The sequence below is a fragment of the Penaeus monodon genome, chromosome 12 (genome assembly GCF_015228065.2).
Source record: "Penaeus monodon isolate SGIC_2016 chromosome 12, NSTDA_Pmon_1, whole genome shotgun sequence".
Classification (NCBI taxonomy): Eukaryota; Metazoa; Arthropoda; class Malacostraca; order Decapoda; family Penaeidae; genus Penaeus; species Penaeus monodon.
Genome location: NC_051397.1, coordinates 39,990,445 through 40,012,276, shown reverse-complemented (window position 1 = coordinate 40,012,276; position 21,832 = coordinate 39,990,445). Strand labels below are relative to the sequence as shown.

The 21,832-nt window shown below is 36.3% G+C and overlaps 1 protein-coding gene and 1 long non-coding RNA gene across 3 annotated transcripts in view; one reads left to right on the top strand and one right to left on the bottom strand.

Annotated features, from left to right (window-relative positions):
- The window catches only part of LOC119579450, a 63,186-nt gene extending 56,716 nt beyond the window's left edge, over positions 1-6,470 (top strand). The window contains exon 3 of the long non-coding RNA XR_005229289.1: positions 6,148-6,470. This is a non-coding gene — a long non-coding RNA (uncharacterized LOC119579450). The remainder of the gene's footprint in view (positions 1-6,147) is intronic.
- On the bottom strand, positions 5,971-21,318 carry LOC119579446 (ring canal kelch homolog). 2 transcript variants are annotated; one of them, XM_037927254.1, is made up of 14 exons: positions 21,023-21,318; positions 16,487-16,636; positions 16,190-16,296; positions 14,954-15,072; positions 14,041-14,217; positions 13,818-13,914; positions 13,236-13,392; positions 11,832-11,941; positions 10,537-10,649; positions 9,064-9,241; positions 8,737-8,877; positions 7,715-7,829; positions 7,452-7,592; positions 5,971-6,983 (listed from the first exon to the last, which is right to left on the bottom strand). In XM_037927254.1, exons 4-14 carry the CDS (start codon positions 15,025-15,027, stop codon positions 6,808-6,810), a joined length of 1,479 nt encoding a protein of 492 aa, XP_037783182.1. In that variant the 5' UTR covers positions 15,028-15,072; positions 16,190-16,296; positions 16,487-16,636; positions 21,023-21,318; the 3' UTR covers positions 5,971-6,807. The 2 variants fall into 2 exon arrangements, with proteins under 2 accessions (XP_037783182.1, XP_037783183.1); XM_037927255.1 differs by having other exon boundaries at positions 14,041-14,212; positions 14,950-15,072; positions 21,023-21,180.
- Positions 21,319-21,832: the final 514 nt, after the last annotated feature.

The window sequence follows — 21,832 nt, the reverse complement described above, 5'->3', positions numbered from 1 at the left end:
TTTATCAAGAAATTTGTGTCGATCGGCAAAAGAAGCAAATTATCTTTATTTCTCATTAATGGTGAGAAGTGTCGAGCATAAAAAAATCAATCAATCAATAGCGATAAAATTAATCAACAACGGTGCATTGATGACACTAAATATTACTGATGGCTGGCGATGAATCATTGATATATTAACTATTAACGGACTGATGGTTCGTGACTGATTTGTGAAGATGATTAATAATAACTGATAACAAAGACTGAGGACTGACGATTAAAAACGAGTGATTGATTGACTTATGACTCGTGATAGATCTTTGATACAGATAACGATACTGATCTTGGTAATATTGATAATATAAATGAAGAATTTGATGATTTGATAATAATATTTCTACTAGTTAAACTATAACAATGGTAATTGAATGTAATCACCTGTCTCCCGTCAGACCTTTTTAAACAGCTTTTAAATTGTGTTAATATGGCTCTCTCTGTCCCTCTCCTCTCTTTTCTGTCTGTCTCTTTCTCTCTCTCTAAAAATAGAATGGTAATTTTCCATAGATTTCCATATAAATTATTCATCATTTACTCTCATACCTAAAAATCTTAATAAACCTACTGACAGATGCATTCAAAAAGCCTTTTTATTTTCTTTTTGGGGGGGCATGTGTGTGGTGATTGTTATAGTTCCACAAAATGACATGGCGGGAGACTTGACACCTCTTTACTAATGAGCTGATGTGTTTCAAGTATGCACCAAGTTGAAAAAAAGGAACAGCATTTGAAAAGATACACAAAAAAGGCAGGAGTCATGGTGTCAAAAAAAAAAAGTAGTATATAAAAGAAACAAAATCAAAATTATCAAGGACACTTTTATTCTGATGTTTTCATTTCATGGAGAATAAGATACAACATGATTTTATTTGAAAATCACAGAAGGATAGGTTTTGGAGGTGAAAAAATGATATGTTGCACATGAAAATGCACTAACACAAAACTTTGAATGTTCAACATTTATGAAATGCACCCAGTACCTACCATGCCAATACTCTCACCAAAAAACTGTAACAAATGTTAACATCATTTTGTTCTTCTCTAGCAAAATCATCCCCTAATTAACAAAGAAACTTAACATCCAAGTGGCCACAAACCACAAACCAACAAGCAATGAAGGAGAGATCACTCCATTTGGCGCTGCAGTACGACTAAATATCCGAGGGCACCAACACTACTAGGGACGGCTATGTAAATATACATGTAAAATTAAGCATAGCTCAAGCAGCCATCAGTATCGCATAAATGTGGGTTCTCTACAAAATATCAATGGTCGAGGCTCATTCTCTAAACCGCTTCTGGGATGGATCCATTTTGTTTTATCTTTCTGTAAAAATGGACATAACTGAAGAAATACCTACTTTTTTTTTCCTCTTGTCTACCTATCCCAATCTACATTTATTATATTACACAGCAGTAAGAAAATGAGCCTGGCCTTCAATAAATATAACAAAGCATGTTGAACCCTTAAATAAACAGTTTAATATGCCATACCATCTTTATACTTGGTCCCAGACCTGCTCTGCCACTGGCCTGCTAATGTTAAACTAAAATGTGAGATCTTTATTCAGAAGCTAACAAACACATTTACCCGATTGCTTTATGCTATACAAAATCCACTCTAAAATAAAAGGCGTATATAATCAGACCAAAATACCACAATGTCACACACATTTCCACAATAGTTCTCCAATGTTTAACACCATGGGACACTTTCTCAAATCATAAACATTTTCACATAACCAGTCAGATGATGATGATGATGATGATAATAATAAAAATAATAAAAATAATAATAATAATAATAACAATAATAATAATAATAAAAATCATTCCTGAGGATCAAGCAAAATGAACATAGCTGCATTTGTCATGTGAACTTTTGTATATACCTTTCCACATATCAACCTGCATACAGTGCGAAACAAGAATTAGTGGACTGTTTGCTTCATTAAAGTCTCAAGCCATAATCACAGCATTCAAAAAATGAACACAATATAAATGAGAACACTTTATGATGTAAGTTCATCCCTGATCTTATCTCACATAGCCACATTGTATAGCAACATTTAAAGCAAAATACAAGCTGTATACAGTGTCTGGCTTAATAAAACAATTTACGAAAGTAAAAATACACCACCTTAAAAAGGCAGTGAACTTATTCTTATAAAATCAACTGCATCACACACTGAGATTCAAATCCATTTATTAACCAGGGTAAATCATAATCATGGGGCTCTGAATGCAATGCATGGTTTTAGTCATAGCTCATGCACATACATTTCACATAATCATAGTTATGACATTTTCGAGTATGATCTTGTCTTATGCATTTTGTTATATCCAACTTCTCCAGAATTACTTATGGGCACCAGATGAAAATCACATCAATATTACTCTTACTATCACAGTCAGCTGCCTTTCAGGATCAATATACATTTTTCAAAAGTGTAAATCCATCTGGAATTCGAATCAATCAAACTAATTTTAATCTTTGAAGTTGGGACTGTCCATACCCTTACAACCTCAGAAGCCACATTGAGAAAAAAAAAATCATATCCTAGCCTTACAGTCAATATCTAATACATACAGTACAAGAAGACACTGCCCTAATGATCAAACTATATATTTTCTAATCTATATAACTTGTCTGGACTTCCATGGACAATGTAAGATGCATTTACCCTGTGATAAAATAAACAAAGAGCAGGGGAATGTACACTGCCATACAAATGAAAAAATCTACTGGCATATAGAAAATAAAAATCATTTGGGAAAGTAACAAGAAGTAAGTGAAACCTATTTCAAAAGGCAGCACTCAATCCTTATTTTCATTACAAACACCCATCTGGCAAGCACAGCATCTTGTGAAATCATCCCAATTATTAGTCAAAATAACTTTCTTCCTGTATTAATTGTTCTTCAGTTATTTATTTATTCAATACACATTTCATCTATTTAGTTATTCTAAAACTAGTCCTTGCCAATTCCAACTGCATGATAATTCAAGATTTTCTTCACTTGCATCTGAAAACTACATGTCCATCCAGAGGAAACCCAAATACTGTCTTAACACAATATAATATCTTTTCCTGTGAGTGGAGATAATATCCACATAAAAAAGGACTACACCTGAAAAAGCAATACCTATCTTTGCTTCTCAATAAGGTCGCCTGACAATTAAGCAATTCTCCAAGAAATCACAGCAAACACGTTTACAGTTATAAAGTAATCTCATTGGTGCATCACTGACCAGACTCATAAGTATGCAAGTCACTGCCAGGTATGAACTTAGCTATAAACTTGAAGCAATAAAAAATGAAGGAGGAGGAGGAGGGAGGAGAAGGAGGAGGGAGGAGGAGAAGGAGGAGGGAGGAGAAGGAGGGAGGAGAAGGAGGAGGGAGGAGGAGGAGGAGGGAGAGAAGGAGGAGGGAGGAGGGAGGAGGAGGGAGGAGGAGGGAGGGAGGGAGGAGGGAGGGAGGAGGGAAGGAGGGAGGAGGGAGGAGGAGAGGAGAGGAGAGGAGGAGGGAGGGAGAGAGGAGAGGAGGGAGGAGGAGGAGGGAGGAGAGGGGAGGAGAGGAGAGGGAGAGAGGAGGGAGGAGGGGAGGAGGAGGAGAGGAGGAGGAGGAGAGGAGGGAGGAGGGAGGGGGAGAGGGGAGAGGGAGGAGAGGAGGAGGAGGGGAGGAGGAGGAGGGGAGGAGGAGGAGGAGGAGGAGGAGGAGGAGGAGGAGGAGGAGGGGTGAGGAAAGATAAAAAAGAAATAAGGGAAGAGGGATGAAAAGGGGAAGGAAAAGAGAATTCAAACAGCAAACCAAAAATAAAGTTCTTTTAAACCCCCACTATCAAACCAATCCAGTTTTATTCAATCCTAAATGCTCTCAAACCTCAATACAAGAGCTACTTTTGCTCCTGCACTGAAGAGAGAAAATAAACCGAAACCGTCTACTTCACCGAAAAAGTACCCACTAATCACTAGCGCAGTGAACATAATGAATACATCTATTCCATCCTGACCTGTAAAGCAAATTACATTGCAGCATTTGAATATAAAAAGTTAAGTTCTACTGAAGTTGTATGTGATTTAGTTCTATAATTTGTACATTTGGAAAATTTGTAAAATGAAAATAAAATATATAAAAGACACACCATTCATTAAATCAATACGTACTGCTACTGGACAAAATGCTCAATAATAATAAAATTCAATTTTGTATTGTAACAATGCGAAAAGTCAAATTTTCACCATTCATTATTTAACATATAAGATAGATTTGTATATTTGCACAGCAAAGAACTGATTTCATTGTACACTTTGTACACAAACACAAATCTCTGAAACATCAGTCAAAGATTCATAACATGACTAATGTTCAAAATCTGTCCTTAATAACATGGCTTACCTGTTTGAAAGTCAGCATAAACATTTTTGAAAGTAGATCTTGTCACAATTAATGTTATTGCTGATAACAATCATAGCCTCACTGCTATAACAAATATACAAACTATAAAATTCTTGCTGAATTGGCAACCTTAGTTACCAATAATATATGTCAAATTAGATTCTGAGAAAACTCAACGCGTATATGATTAGCTGAACTTTGCAGAATAAAAACCTCAGCAATATAAATCAACATTCTCAACAACATGTTGTTCTTAGAGACTGTATAAAACACATATGAAATACAGTAAATATCTATTACAGCATAACCCTGGATTTACATCACCAGTAAAAGCCTTCAAAAGCTTATCAATACACAACAAGTTACAAGTTATGTATACACAAACATTAAATTGAGTTTGCATTACCAAGAGAATGCAATGCATGATTGCATGATCTCCTCTGGTAACAACTTTTCCTACTAAGAAATAGTTGATCATTTATGCCAGGCATTTTTATGCCAAAACTTATACACACACAAAAACACACATCCAAGGCTTAGACATTCTCTTACTTTGTAATATTTAAGAATTGAAGACAGGTTTGTGCTTATTCTGAAGAATTTTAAGTATAAACATGAGAGGAAGAAGGTAGTAAAGGCACATAAGAATCAAAGTTAAAATTAAACTAATGGGAGTTGATGCCTGGGTCAAAACTGCTATTAAAAAATAGAAGAAAATAGTGAAAAACAGAATGAAGAGTAATTAAGGAAATAAATGTAGGAAGACTATCTACATTCATATCAACTAAATGATAAGGAAGAACAGGAAGGAAGAACATTTACAATGTTTTCCGAGTAAAATCTTCTCATGCTCCTCAGTATATAAAAATTACAGTAACAAGACTATATAGTTGATGATAAGAGTTTTTAAAAACAATGCTTCCACACATTATTCTATTCATAAAAGGGTATTACTAAACACTGCCAATATGCAGATTAATCTTGTCTGCATAGCTTGTATGCACATTGTTTTGCTTTAATTTATATTCAACATTTTCAAAAGGAACCTCTTAATGCCCAATCATTCTTTACATCTTTTGTCTTCACAAAGTACGGAGTGTAGAAATTATAGAGCATGTAACTCATGGTGCTGTAAATTTTGAAATATAATAAAATCAAAATAAAACAAATCAATTTCCTAATACAGACATGTATTACCTGTTATAAAAGGGATTTCCAAATACTGCTAGGTTCATTAAAAAAAGGAAATCTAGGACATTTTTGTTCTCTTGCCTGCCTCTTATTGCTATTCTCACCTTAATATCAGAGAGAATATTACTTGCAATCTGATGGCTTATTTCCATTTTATAGTAACACATGTCTATTTCTTCCTATGGTCAATCTTTTATTTTCCACAAGTATTTTATTTTATTTTTTTTCCATAAACCACTTTACACTCAAACATTTCCAGGTTTACTATGTCGGACATTTTCACTATGCTTCTCAACAAATAATACCATTTTCACATTCATCAGAGTATTTTCTAAATTCTCTTTTTTTTTTTTCTTTCTTTCTTCTCACTGACACACACAATTTAGAACCAAGTTGCCTTGTCTATTAGTTTTTCTTTTTCAGTTTTCAATCGTCTTTTGGAAGATTTCTGTTGTCACTCTAATGTGCCTCCACATCTTTTAGATTATTGCACCAATTTTTTTTTTTTTTTTCCACAGGTGCGGGTGTGACTGCTACTGCTCTGTGAAGTCCCATCAGTGCCCTCAAGCCATGATGCAAAGTGAACTTATCTTAATGCAGGAAAACTGTCAATTCATATATAGCTATAAATTTGAAGTCTCTGTGGTTTTACTTCAAGACATGTAGATATGTTTCAACTGTCTCAAATCCTGAAGATAAGCTTAAAGAAGCAAAAAATAAAAACCCTTGTTAAAAAAGGCACTGTTTATCACAAAATAACTCCTATAATGTAAAGAACTGCAATTCAGTAAGGCTGTAAAAAATAAAGAACATATCTTCAACTGGAATGATGCTTGGGCTTTTAATCTCTCTAAGTTGGCATGTGAATTTGATTTTCACTTCAATCAAATTCACATACCATCCTCATCATCTTTAGTTCCTTTATGCCACAACATTCTTATACTTTACAGTTTACTAAAACACTCTTAGATCCTAATGGAGCTACTCAGCTTAAAATATTCCAAAATAAAGGACCAAGCAATATCATTATATACACACCCTCATATATATGCACCAACACGCATAAAATCACACACAATCATAACATTGTGGCTTGGAGCACTTATGGAACTTCAGCAGAGTTCACTTAATGTTTCCTTTAACTAGAGCAGTCACTCCTCCGCACCCTCAGCCTCGTCTCAGAAACCAGGTTTGTCTATAATTGCAACACCGGCATAAGATCTTCCAATACCCATATGGGCTGGCAAGAGGGTCCATGCATCAGTCTTTGGGTTATAAACTTCTACGGATGCCAGGTTAGATGTTCCATCATCCCCACCTACTACATACAGCAGGCCATTCAAAGCAATTACTCCTGAAATAATATGAGGTGTTTTTATTATCATTATAGATTTTTTTTCTAACAAATTATCAAATGAAATGTGATGAAACCAATATAAACTGGGGATCATGGGCAATACCTAAGGGTTTTGCAAAACACCAAAAAGTCACATTAATTCCATGTACTGTTTAGTTTGTTACACAAGTCATCTATACAGTATCAACCCACAGTATTATATATCTAGCTTTTTGTTAGTTTGTTTTAGTTTGTTTGTTTGTTACTTTTGTATAATATTCAAACCAATCTGAAGTAGATATCAAACATATCCTTTAATGACTTTGATTCTCAGGCATGACAACTTAATCCATCTTTATGATTTTTTTTATTTTTTATTATCTACTGCCTGAAATGTGTAAAATGTAATTCAATAAATGGAAAATTCACTGCAAAATGAGACAAAGACCATTTTTACATTACATAGAAAACTGCAACCATACATACCAGCATTCCTTCGGCAGAGATTCATGTCGGCAACTGGACTCCAACAATTGGTGTCAGGGTTGTACACCTCCACACTTTTTCTTACCAAAGGACCATCATGTCCACCCACAGCATATAGAAGCCCATCAAGGACTCCAACACCTGGTGATTACCAAGGAGACACATGAAATTAGTGCTATCTGTCCTTATCCAAGGTCAAAGTGCACCTCATAACAATATCAAGGTGAGATGCCAAATGCCTTCTTTGCATCAATCATACATACCAGCTCCACTTCTGCGAGCTGACATTTCAGCTACTGAAGTCCAGACATCTGACTCAGGACAGTAACACTCTACTGATGCCAGGCATTGTCGTGATGCTCCATCATACCCACCAACCTACCAGAAAGATAAAAGACTTCATTACCTATTTACATTCTTTTTATCTCCTGAACAGGATACTAATAAAAGACTTCTCTCTTGAATTTGCTTCCTTTCATATATCATTATAATATCAGAAGAAATCTATTTGTGAAATTAGACTCCAGATTATATATATTCTAAACTGTAGCATATAGAAGTTGCTTAGTAAGATATTTGTTTCAGCTAATGGCTACAAAATCTGTAAGTTCTACTTCTTGCCATTTACTGCATGCAGCAGTATGTCCAGTTTCCTTTACTGTGTAGTTCTCACTTTGAGGATTAATGTACAAATACATCTTTATTGGTATATGACAGTAATACAAATGCTCCCTTCCCCCCCCCCTTTTTTTTTAAAGTGAAGAGTAAAGTGTATTCCATGCCATACTTAGGTGGGAATTTTTGAAAATAATATAATTTGGCTACAATTTTCAAGCCAAAATCACATCAAATGTAAAACCAGAAACCTTTAATTTTATTTCCATAAAAATGTGTAATATACAAAATATGGATCAGAAAGAAAGAAAGAAAGAAAGAAAGATAGAAAGAAAGAAAGAAGAAAGAAAGAAAGAAAGAAAGAAAGAAAGAAAGAAAGAAAGAAAGAAAGGAAAAAAAAAAAAAAAAAAAAAAAACTTCTTAACCTTGAGGAGCAATTTTCAGGGCAAAATATCGGAAGCTGTTTAGACTACAGAATAATAATTATTTTCATTCAAATTTCTGTGTATGTAAAGGGCAAAGAAAATGGGATAAAGTAATTCTAGAGAATATTTTAAGAATCAACCTGATAACACATTTTTTATATACACATTAACACAACCAACAAGAATATATTAATCTACTATGCAATTGCATGGGACCCAGATTACTATTTTATCAGAGTACTCACAGCATATAGAAAACCACTGACAACGCCAACACCAACAGATGAGCGACGTGTTGACATTGGGGCGATCATTCTCCACTCATAAGTTTTTGAATCATACATTTCTGCACTATTCAATCCAGTCGAACCATCAAAACCACCAACCTGCAAAAATATATCAACATATACATATAAAATATCATATCTAAGTAAATGTATACGTATATGTATGTATATGTGCTTGCGTGCGTGTGCGCGCACATACATCTACATATTTAGTATCTTCTACAACACAGATATAAAATTAACTTGTGCTTTTGTACAAAAAATATGTTAAAAATAAAAACTTACAGCATATATGCATCCATTAAGTGTGGCAACTCCCAAGGTTGATCTACGTGCTTCCATGCTGGCACAGGAAGACCAAGAATCCCGCGTTGGGTCATACACATCAACAGTTCGTACTCGGAGAGCACCATTGAATCCCCCAACAGCATACACTTTACCATTGATAACAGCTATTCCACATCTGTAGAGAAAAGAAAATTGATGCTATAAATAGTATTCTGAAAAATTGCTTAAAATGTTTAGACTGAGAAATAAAGACAGTTTTATGACACAGACAAAGAGACAGTAATCCAAGTCACAGTCATCCAGATATGTGCATGAATGATCCTCCCCCACACACATACACATACACTCGTACTCCATACTCCATACTCCATACACATACAATTATACACACATTCATATTCATACTAATAACTTTCAAACTCACTCTAATATAAGCCAGCTAATTTTACACTACTCATGATTGAGAATAGACTATAATCTGAAATGTAACTGAACAAGGCTGGCTGGCTATCAACTGACTGAAACGATAATTCTTCTGTCAAACAGACTATCTTTTGACAACCTAAGGTTTGCATTTTCATACCTAAAAGTGAAGTCATATGATGACCATAGAACAACAGTCTTTCCCAATCAAAACCACCACTATCCCTTGTGGATTTTATATTCAAATTGCATATAGTATATTTTAACTTTGTTTACTAATTATATAAAAGCAAGATTGTGTACCTATCATTTCGTATATTTTACATAAATCTCTGTCTTTCAGTTCATCTGTTTTTATTCACCAATCAGTGCATTGTTCAACTGGATGATCTCAGCAGTGACAGGGCTTAATATGCCAAGCTGGACCACATGCCAGGCACCATGTGCAGTCTGTTGTTCAAGAGGTATATAAGAAGCATGGGAAATGTATAATTTCTCCACTCTACAAATTTGATTGCAGCAGTTATGATTTTCCATGGAACAAGGCTAAAAAGGAACATTTGCCTCAATGACTCCACAGTGACTGCAAGACCAAACAAGTGAACAATGTTTAGTTCACACACCTTAGAACAGGCTTGAGGTAAGTGGCATGGAGATACATGCAACCCAAAAAGTTCATTCATGCTATTCCTATATGTACATGCCATCTATCAGCAATGGATTACTTCAAAGATGCTAAATGTCAACTTCACAAAAAAAATGACACATAACTTTATAACTATTAACCCTTTACTGCAGGGTCACATGCAGAGCCATCATAACAAACTGTTTGATCTGCTGGGTACGACTATGTGTGTGGAGACACACGAGTGTGTCGATCGGGAAGTTCCGCTACATGTAGTGGACTCCCACTCCCAGCGGCTGGATAATTGCCAGAGTTTATGATGCAAAGAGATTTCTAATACTGTCACTGAGGGATTAAGCACAAAATTTCTAAATATTTCTACTTCTAAATAACCATGTACAAAGGTTCATAAAATTCTTTACCTGCATCTTCTGGTGGGCATCTCTGCTACAGGAAACCATCGTTCATCTTTAAAATCATAACACTCCACACTGCGTATTGCCTTTGGTGCCTGGCCACCTACTACAAGTAGAACCTGTAGGCAAAGGATTATTTTGATATTAAAAATGGTGCAAGTGTAAAAAAAAAAAAAAAAAAAAAAAAAAAAAAAAAAAAAAAAAGGCATAGCTAAAAAGTTCAATGGCAACAAAAGATATGCACACTATCATTCCAGTTTAAGACATCATAAATTCAACTACTTGGAATACACCATAATGTTCTTTTTTGTCTTCTGTTTTATTATTTCTTGAATTTGGTGCCATGTTTAACTGTCACATGGTTTAAATATGAGAAAAAGGATATAATCTAATGGAAATAAAAATAGCTATTCTAATACTGATTAGGTATGCAATGATAGAAATTGATTGAAAGCAATTTTATCTGCAGCTTTTCCACAAATTTCTATACACAATCTCCAAGATGAGACCATTTATGAAAACAATTTGAAGGCACATGGTCCTTTAGCAGCTGACAGAAAGGGAAAATATATACAAATAACTGTAAACACATATCAATCTGCTGATACTATAAGTTTAACTTAAAACATTTTCAGAACATTCTAAAAATATCTAACAAAGTAGTTTAAAGAAACCTTTTTCTAGCACAGATCATTCCAAGTATTTTCTTTATAATTATTCTTGAAGTTAAGAGTTACTCTTTGTGTAATCTGCATAACAGTGATTTCATGGAGAACATATTCATGCTCACCACCCTCTTACTTCTTAAAAAACAATGTTGCATTTGGAACTGTTCATCCAACTCAAAAGGATGAGCAAACAAGTCAGAAAAAACATCTGTAACTTTGTACAACACGTCATCAACTCACAACTTCCCAATTCAGAGCAGACTAAGTTTGACAAGACAGGTTTGTTTGTATTAAAAAAAGATGCCTTATGTGAAAGTCGCATATAATTGACATCAAACTAACATGTTCATATTTCATCAATCCATCAAAATAACTAACACATACATGCTTTTTTGGCATGTAACTTTTAACAGGTATGTGGCTGTAATTCCACAGAAACAGACAATTACAAGATTAGAGACCATGGCATCCACCATTTACTTGCTGTGCATTGTGGGGAGATGAAGAGCTTAGAGTTACAAATGTGAATAAGTCATCCATTCAAACTGGACAAGCAGGTCTGAATGGGACATTAGATGAACAGAACTTAAGAATAACGGTAAGAAATCACAGAAAAACAACATATGATCTTACTTTTGGAAGTCCAACTGGTTGTCTGGGTTTTGTTCTAGGTGACTTGAACAGGGCCTTCTGTTCTCCTTTAAGTAGATGGTATTTCATGGCTTCTATTAAGTAATCTTTACCTGTAAATCAATGGCCTTTCATTAATAACTAGTTTTGTAAGTTCTGTAAGCATTTTTACAGTTCAGAAGCAACATTCACATTAACATATGGTTATATATTTACAGAAATTGTGTTTTTTTTCCTTAAATAGGTTTTGCCAACTAACTTTGTAAAGAGATTTTATATTGAAGCTTATAGTTATATTCATATGGAAAACTAAATTAAAATTAAAGAGGCCTTGTGTGAATTACAGTGTCAAAGGCCTCTCCCTAAAATATATAAGGCTATTTGTGTGCAAAAATCTGTTCTAAGCTTGCATGTATGTATGTATGTGTGAATGTGCAGGTGCAGGTGCTTGTTCAAGTGAGTGTAAAGACATACAAACAAGTGTGGTATACCATAAGAGTATGATGTAAAGAGTTATTACATTTTTAACCATATAAGGTAAAATGAATGTGCCTAATAAACCCCTCAAAAAGAAAACCTAGCATTCCCTAATAACATGAAAGGGGTGACAGGTGGTGGATGGAGTTTCATGTGGGGAAACTTTAATTCTGGTTGGTTGTTCTAAAATGTGGACAGACACTACTTTCTCCTAAGGATTATTTTTCAACAGCAAAATAAATTAGTACACACCCGTTACTTTTTTGCACATTCACTTACTTTCTGGAGGGTGCACATCACTCAACCTCATCTCAGCAACACCCTGTACTTATGGGCCCAACCATCTACATATCTCTCCCTAACTCCCCACCACACACATTCCCATAATCATCTCACCCAGCAGTGAATAATTTCATATTGAAGTGCCTCATGAGCACATAACTAAAAAAAAAAAAAATGTATATATATATAATCAGCTTTCATTTTTTACATCTTCATCCAACTGCCACTGGAGTTCTCTGTCTTAAAGTTCCAGCTATAGGTGTTTTTGTTTTTGGCTTACAATGGGTCTTTTTTTCACGAAGGCAAACACCTTAAAAGCAAACACTTTTCTTCTTAAATCATCACATTTCCCCCCATATCTGACCCTTCTAAGCAACAAACAATAATCAAGTAACACAACTTTGTGGTAATCAAGTATCAGAGTATCATCAATATGCTTCTGTACAGCTTTCATGAAATCCTGCAAAATGGTACCTTGGAACAAACTGAAGTACCAACACCTTCTCCAGATAATATAACAATATCAACTACCATTCCAAACACTAAAACTTCACACTGATATTAGTGAAGCTGTCTGCCTGCCATACCATCGATAAAATACCTCAAAGACCAAATACCATGAAAGGGTAACAAAGTGTCCAAACTTACACTGAGTATCTTGCTTGAGCAATGGCTCCTCCTCCACACGCTGGATCAGATAGTCTTGTGACAGGAGAGGTAATCTTACATATTCCATCAGCTCTGCCAAATACTGCTCTCTATTGGGCAAGTCTCCACCCACCCAACTCATGACACACTCAAAAACCTAGAGAACATAAAAAAAGAGGTGAAAATATTGTAGCCTACTACACACATGACTGATGCATATCTTGATGATGATGATGATGATGATGATGATGATGATGATAAAAAAAAAAAAAAAAAAAAAAAAAAAAAAAAAAAAAGAAGCTTCTGCTATGACTAGAAAGATCTTTTTTTTTTTTTTTTTTATCTTTCTCCTATTCATGTGAAAAAAAATTTCTGAAGATAATAACAATATCAATTCAGGCTGATCAGGACATCAGCTCTGAAAAGTAATACTGTTACTATTACTAAATAAGAGGTCACACGTAACCAAATGCATATTTTTTTTAGTATCCAACTGGTAAATATTAGGTAAGCAGGAAAAATAATTAAGTTGTTGATTCCCCCCACCCCCTTGAAAAAATGTAGAAAATACCCCACTCTTACCTTTTCCTCTGAGGGAGTTGTGAGTCTATCACTGGATATTAACTTTATGACTTGTTGTGAAGTTAAAGACAGGAACTCTTCACACTCAACAACTTCACTACAAAGAGATAAAAATATATTAAGCAATTAAACACTTTCTTTGGAACTTTAAAGAATCTTCATTACATGTCAGATTACCACATTAATTGATACATCTCACATTCTTTACTCTTAGAATGCTTACCAAAAATGCTGTTCTACATAGCTCTCTGCAATGGAAAGCAGCTCTAAACACCCATGTAGATCAGCAAATGCACGTATGCCAAGGCAATTTGTAGGGTGGAGCTGAGACTGGAGGAAGTCACAGCAAGCATCTCTGACATCTGTTAGCTGCAACAAATTGGCTGCTGGGAAGAAGTACCTGCAAATGAAAAAATAAATAAATAATAAGTAAACAAATAAATAATAACAATTTGCAGACTATCCCATGTGCTTAAATACCATGAAGGTATCAGCTCTATCAGTTATGACCAAGGTCTCCCCTTAGTACAAAAATAAACTACCTATATCAGTAAGTAAGCCACTATTATATAAAAACAAAAAAAAAACACTGATCTGGATGACAATAGTATAAAATGTCTTCTTTGCATTTCTTACTTATCAAACATTATTTAGAGGTGAAATTCTAATTTTAACTGTTCTGTACAGAACTATATTGCATTAGTATCATACAGAAAAAAATGTGTGCATCTAAAATTTACTTGAAACAAGCAATATCTATCTTACAATAGATGCTGTAATACTTTTTTTTTTTTTACTGATATTGTGCACTACATAAACTGCAATTGCATGTATGTAGCAAAAGAAACAGGTATTTTCACCTACTTATTATGTGGTAAGAGTAAAATAAAGTTATACTAAATACTATTATCATGAATTATCAAAGCCAAACATTATTTTTACAAAATTAGATTTAGGGGTGAAGATAGCTTCCAACTACAATTAGCTGCAACATTTCTCTCTAATTTGGGTGTTAATGCAACCTATTGAACAAAGTTCAAGAAAACAGTATTTTGATAATCATATCCATAATAATAATAAAATATAAATATGAAAATAAAAAATAATAATAACCAGACCAATCATCTTTGGCTTACCTGCACATTTTCCTCGGTAACAAGGACTTCAGCTGTATAAACGTAATCAATAAGGAGCTGGAGTGCGCTGCCATCTATATCTTGCAATACTATTCTATCTTGCCGGCTCTCTTCGAAGCCTGAAGAAAATGCAGATTTGTCATACAGTGTTAAAAGAGTTCATATGTTCCTAAAATTAAATTCAGCTTTTTGGTTTATTTCAGGTGTCATGATAGTGAAGAAAAAAATAGATAAAAATTTAATATACATAAAAACAAGATAAAAAATGAATATACATAACATTTTGTCCTAATTGTAAAGGTATGTTTCTAAAATTAACTCATTGGATCCTTGTGATGAGGACATCTCATCATGAAAAAATCTGGCAGAAGGACAGGTGTCGGGAACATTGCGTGATGGAAAAATCTGATTGACAGCCTGGGTGATGGGAATGTCTCTCCATCACTGTTGCCTAGTGGTAGGTGACACGGACATCTCACCATGATTGCACAAAACTTTTGGATGAATGGCTCTTGTATTATTTCTACTGGTAAATGAAAGTAGAGTGTACCATCTGTAAGCCATACCTAGGAGAGCACCAGCTCCAGAAAGAACATTATGTACATGTGTAATAACCTATTCATACCTTCTGTAACCAGCAATACGCAGAAAAGAGAACAATACAAAATTATTTTAAAAATAACAAAATTACACAATTTCCATTGCTGCTACTCTTATTGCACTGAGCATAAGCTGGCTGGAGAGATAATATAGATCTTGAGACAGCATAACAAATGACAAATTTTGAACATGGTAAAATGGCAAATCAGCAGAAACACGTCTGCAGAAAAAAAAAATAAATAAAAGAAAATAAATGCCCTGCAAATAGGTGGCAATGAGTTTAAATACCACCTGTGAGTGTTAGTGTCAGCTAAACCTACAAGTCACAAACCTGGGAGATTCACTCCTCAAGGAAGCCTAAAATCCGGATTTTGGGCCATGTGCAATCCACAAGACACCTGGATCCAATGGGTTAAATAAATCCATCATTCCAAGCTTTGAAATGCTACTATAGTTACTGCAAGTTACTATAAAATATGATACACAGAATTTTTTGAATTGCATCTAGGAGTATCAAATGTGAATGAAGGGGGAGAGGGGAGAAAAGAAAAGAAATGAAATGATACCTTCTACAAACTTTTAAAAAATGTAAGATCAAGTATTGCAAGTAAACAAAAATCTAACTATATAACTCACTGGTAAACATGGCGTGAAAGTACGGACTGCATGATGCAAGCACCATTTTATGGGCTGGTACCTCTACACTGTCAGCTACCAGGACGACGTCACATAGCTGACTCTGCCTACAGTACAACAAACAATAAATACACTTGTTGCAATAAACGGACAACCCAAATAATCTTTATAAAGATTACTGAAAATGATTAGGTATACCCCAACCTGTACAAATTCATGCTCATAAATTAAAATCAAACATTTTACTATTCACACATAAATCACAAGGCACCTTGCTACTTTGTACTTTGTTCTTACCTTCTCATCAGATTCAAATTATCGAAAGCTCTCGGGAAATGTTGAGGATTTCTGTAGGGTAGCTTGTGTTTAGTCTCCGAGCGAGGGATGTGTTTCTGAGAACTTTCATCCAGCGAGTTTTGACTAGCATGGCGGAGTAAGAGCCTGCTGCTGCAATGTGGGAAACAAGAGCATTAGAGTCCACAATTACTTACATTTTATACCTAGATTATCAACATCACCTTTTATGAATGACCTGGACATCATCTTATACTATCCACCAACAATATCAATATCACCTTATATGATCCCCCTAAAAAAACTATTCTATACATATATCATCACACCAAACCACTATTTGAAAAGTACATGGTTTCTAGGAATATTATTTAGTTTAAAATCTACCAACCTTACAATATATTCCCTACATGAAAAAATAGCTTCTCATCCAGTTCTGGAACACTTTACTTTCCTTTTCATATCCAGCAATAAAAGATAAAAAGGATTTTATCTTATGATGGCAGTTAGTGATCATCACTTACAAGATCACATGAACCAGTGCCATGACCACCAATGCTCCAGTAAAATGCAAACAAAACTCCACATATTTTCTGGTAAGCTAGTGCTTTGACAATGACTGGCTAAGGAAATCTGCAGCATTTATTTTGCCAGATTATATATGATGGATATTTGTTGATTGCTGCCTCAGTGGGAAGTGCAGAGCCCATGACACTGCTTGATGTGCATATCAGTAGATTTACAAGAGTGACTGTGTGCTTACCTTTACATGCCACAGATTATTTTTTATGCATACTAGGATTGCTTTACAAACTTTTATAACCATGACTGTTTTTTCTTTTTTCTCTCTCTACATAGCCCTATTGTAATTAGGTTTAATTATCTAACCAACATTAGTAAAGATCTTTGTCAAAGATTGGTAACTTTTTTGTTGTATAATTTACATGAAATCGTTATTTCCAAGGAACCTGATTACGTGGCAGTCAATTCATCATTATTATTATTTAAGTTTTTTTGCTTTCCTTCTTTTTTCTGGTTACTTACTGAGGCAACAAAGACTTTACCTACTCATTCTGCAGACTTTTGCACATTATCATATCTCTTTTTGATAGAATCAAATTCTTTATCACCAGCACACAATATCAAAATCATTTAGCCTTGTGAGAGATTATGAATTCCCATTCATGACCTTTAAAATTAAATAAATAAATAAACAAATAAATAAATAGGTATATAGATGGATAGACAGACAGATGGATACAAATAAATAAGTACAAAAATAACAAACAAATCTCATTTCCACTAGGAGTGTCACCTGTCAGATGTATATCACCCACTGACAATTAGTGTACACAGACCTACACGGCCTACAAACTAACTCTGTCAACCATGATAAAGCCCTGCACACTAGATCAAGGAGAAAATCTGGAATACAGCAAGGATATTGGTCTACCTGAAATAACTTGGGCAAACAAAAGGGTAAAAAGACCAGAAATAACTTGACACACATTTGTTCTTCCTGCAAGTGAAAAGAGAATGCTTGCAGCCGGAGGATTCGTATCAATAAATTTGTTTTTCGTTGCCATTTTCATGCTTTCCCTTTTCAAATCTGGACGTCTAAATATCTTGCCTCAAGTTGGTAAGTCTAACCCGTCTAATGTTGACATAACACAGTGTATAGGATACCATCTATGGTATCATCATTATCTTCATAAGAAATACAAATTCCTTTTCTTAATATAGAAAATCTATATCATGTCAAACAATCATAAACTGATGCTATGATAATCAGCCTGGATACTTGAATCTTTGGTTAAGTGGTTTGTCCAAGTTATACATAATAGCTCCTTTAAGCACCATTACCTAAATAATTGATCATTTCACAACCATGAATGTAGAAAGCAGGGTAAATCTGTTCCCAACTTCCCTCATGCAATCCCTTTGAGAGTGGCGTAAGTAATCCTAGATCTAGAAGCATGTTTTACTGTACATTCTACCTGACTGTTTGTTGTCACTTTCTGCGTCTTGGCTAAAGCTTATGGTGACTAGCATTTCATCTAGCCTAACACCTATTCCTCAAAATTATATTTATTTCTATACTACCTAGTGAGAGTCAACTTACAAACTCATTACTATAAAAAAAAAAGGGGGGGGGGGAAGCAAAAATTATTGCCAAACTCACCCAACTCGCTTCAATCATCTTATTTTGACACATCACAGTGCTGCATATATGTTGGAGATTATAGTGACTTTCTTTGTACCAGTTTTATAAATACGTATCAATTTCATTTATCATGTGCACCTTAGTTATTGAGATAAAGACTAAAAAATTACATAATATTAAGCAATTGTTATGCATAGAATAAATGTGTATCTCTCCCTCTCTCCCCTCTCTCTCTCCTCTCTCTCTCTCTCTCTCTCTCTCTCTCTCACTCTCTCTCACTCTCTCTCCTCTCTCTCACTCTCTCTCACTCACTCACTCACTCACTCACTCACTCACTCACTCACTCACTCACTCACTCACTCACTCACTCTCCATGCACACATATACGTGCACACACACGCACACACGCACACACACGCACACACGCACGCACGCACGCACGCACGCACGCACGCACGCACGCACGCACACGCTCACATATAATGGTTAACATAAACATGGTTAGTAAGTAATTTTTTTTCTTTTTTTTAAATGAATACCTGACTACATACAGCTCTTGTATTTTTGCTTATCCAGAATTTTTTCCAAATATGTTTTGACATATACAAATAATAAAAGGGAAAAAAAAAAAAAAAAATAAATGGAGTGGAAATAAACCTTGAATGAAAGTCGTCCTCATTGGTGTATCAATCCTAAGCCTACACACCATGGCTGCAAATCACCACTATTTCCTGTGTGAATGTGAGTACTAATAGGAAACATACTTTGTGTCAAGGGCTGCCAGATGCGCTGAATCGGTTTTAAAAATAGAAAAATCTCACACTTTGGAAATCAATCGGACTACATGAGTGAGAGTGAGTGAGTGAGTGAGTGAGTGAGTGAGTGAGTGAGTGAGTGAGTGAGTGAGTGAGTGAGTGAGTGAGTGAGTGAGTGAGTGAGTGAGTGAGTGAGTGAGTGAGTGAGTGAGGAGTGAGTGAACCTAAAAAAAATTTAATGTGTCCTTCTACCCAACTTCCTTTGAATATATGCACCATTCACTGGGTATTAAACTCACTATTTCTTCTTTTTCTTTCACTCTGATTAGCACTCTCACTGTTTGACATAATTCACACTATCTTCAAAAAACAGGAGAGAAAAAAAAAAAAAAATCCCTTGTTTTCTGTACATCATTTGTTTTCCTTTTGCAAAATACTTATTTAAAAAGTGCTGGGAATAATTTTTGTTCAGAATAAGATTACATGAACGACGCAAAAGAACCTATAGTTTGCGTTCAGCATAGACCAATGCGGCTCATCCACACACACAGCAAGATGTGGAGAACATCGTCAGGACATTAAGCAAAAACACAAACAGTAGGCAAAATATAACTGACACCTATTTCTTCTTTTATACCATGCACACAATTTTGTTTGAGACTCACACAGTTTCAAAATTCTCACTCTACCCAAGAGCTCAAAGTTTGTTTCCAGTCGCAATCGGCCTCATAGCTTGGGTTAGTTCCTTGCTCAATGCCTAGTGCCCATTGAGGCCAAAAGCTCTACCTTTCCATTTAAGTAAATGGTAGAAGTTATTTCACCTATCTCTGCTGAGTGCAAAGAGGAGGCTGCGGCTGCAATGGCATTAGCCGTATAGGATTCGCAGATCTTTATGAATAATCCTGATCTTAGCCTAGCTCTCTGCAAATTACTTCCTATAAGGCAATTAGCATACTTTTACACATTCCTTATGGTTGCCTTATTTTCCCTTACACTTGCACATCTACCGAATATCCTCATCCATATCAACACCGCGCTGCCTTATCCAAGACACCGCAATATCCAATGAAGAGCCATCGAGAGACGACTCGCCAAAGCTGAGAACACCTCATCAGCCTTTGTCCTCGATGGGTCCCTAAGCTAGCCTAGGTTTGCCTCTGGTTTCGGGTGAAATGAAACGGCTCTAAGGTCATGGTGAATGTCACTCTCAAATAGGCAAACGATATGCAAATCATCACATCCCAAATGAACCAGCAAAACAAAAAACAAAGAAGCAAAACGGTAAAAAAAAAAAAAACTACCTGTATCAATTATAAAACAAACCCACAAAGGTGCATAAAAACAAACAAAATAAGCAGAAAACAAAATAAGCAGAAAACAAACAAACAAAACTTCCCTTACGAACCAAAAAAAAAAAAAAAAAAAACGAAAAGACACGAGAGGAAAAAAAAAAAAACACAGAAAACCCACGAAACACAAAGAAAATCCTTAAAAATATCCTCCCAGAATCCACCTTCCCGGACCCTCGACTCGCCCGTGTTTTCCCTCTCGTCTCCTCCTCCTCCTCCTCCTCCCTCCTTCTCTCTCTCCTTCTCCCTCTCCCTTCCCCTCCTTCCTCACCTGAACTGCTTCTCCAGGTTCTCCGTGTCAGAGTCCATGGCTGCGGCAGGCGAGGGGTCCACGAGGGAGGCCAGAGCACGAGGGACAGCCTACGACACGGACATGGCTGGGACTTCGCGGCGGCCACCTGCGGCAGACGGACGGCGGCTCAAGGTGACCGGCAGATGGCTCTCGCGCTCTGGCTCTCTCGCGCTCTGGCTCTCTCCTCGCTCTGGCTCTCTCGCGCTCTGGCTCTCGCTCTCTCCTCGCTCTGGCTCTCGCTCTCTCCTCGCTCTGGCTCTCGCTCTCTCTTCGCTCTGGCTCTCGCTCTCTCCTCGCCCTGGCTCTTGCTCTCTCGCGCTCTGGCTCTCGCTCTCTCGCGATCTGGCTCTCGCTTCCTCCGTCCTCGCTCTGGCTCTCGCTCTCATCCTCGCTCTGGCTCTCGCTCTCGGCATCGTGCTGCTGGCTCTTCAGCTCTCTCCGCGCTCTGGCTCTTGCTCTCTCCTCGCTCTGGCTCTCGCTCTCTCGCGCTCTGGCTCTCGCTCTCTCGCGCTCTGGCTCTCGCTCTCTCGCGCTCTGGCTCTCGCTCTCTCGCGCTCTGGCTCTCGCTCTCTCCTCGCTCTGGTCTCCGCTCTCTCTCGCGCCTCGCGCTCTCGCTCTCTCGTTGCTCTGGCTCTCGCTCTCTCCTCGCTCTGGCTCTCGCTCTCTCCTCGCTCTGGCTCTCGCTCTCTCGCGCTCTGGCTCTCGCTCTCTTCCTCGGCTCTGGCTCTTGCTCTCTACGTCCTTCGTCGCTCTGGCTCTCGCTCTCTCCTCGCTCTGGCTCTCGCTCTC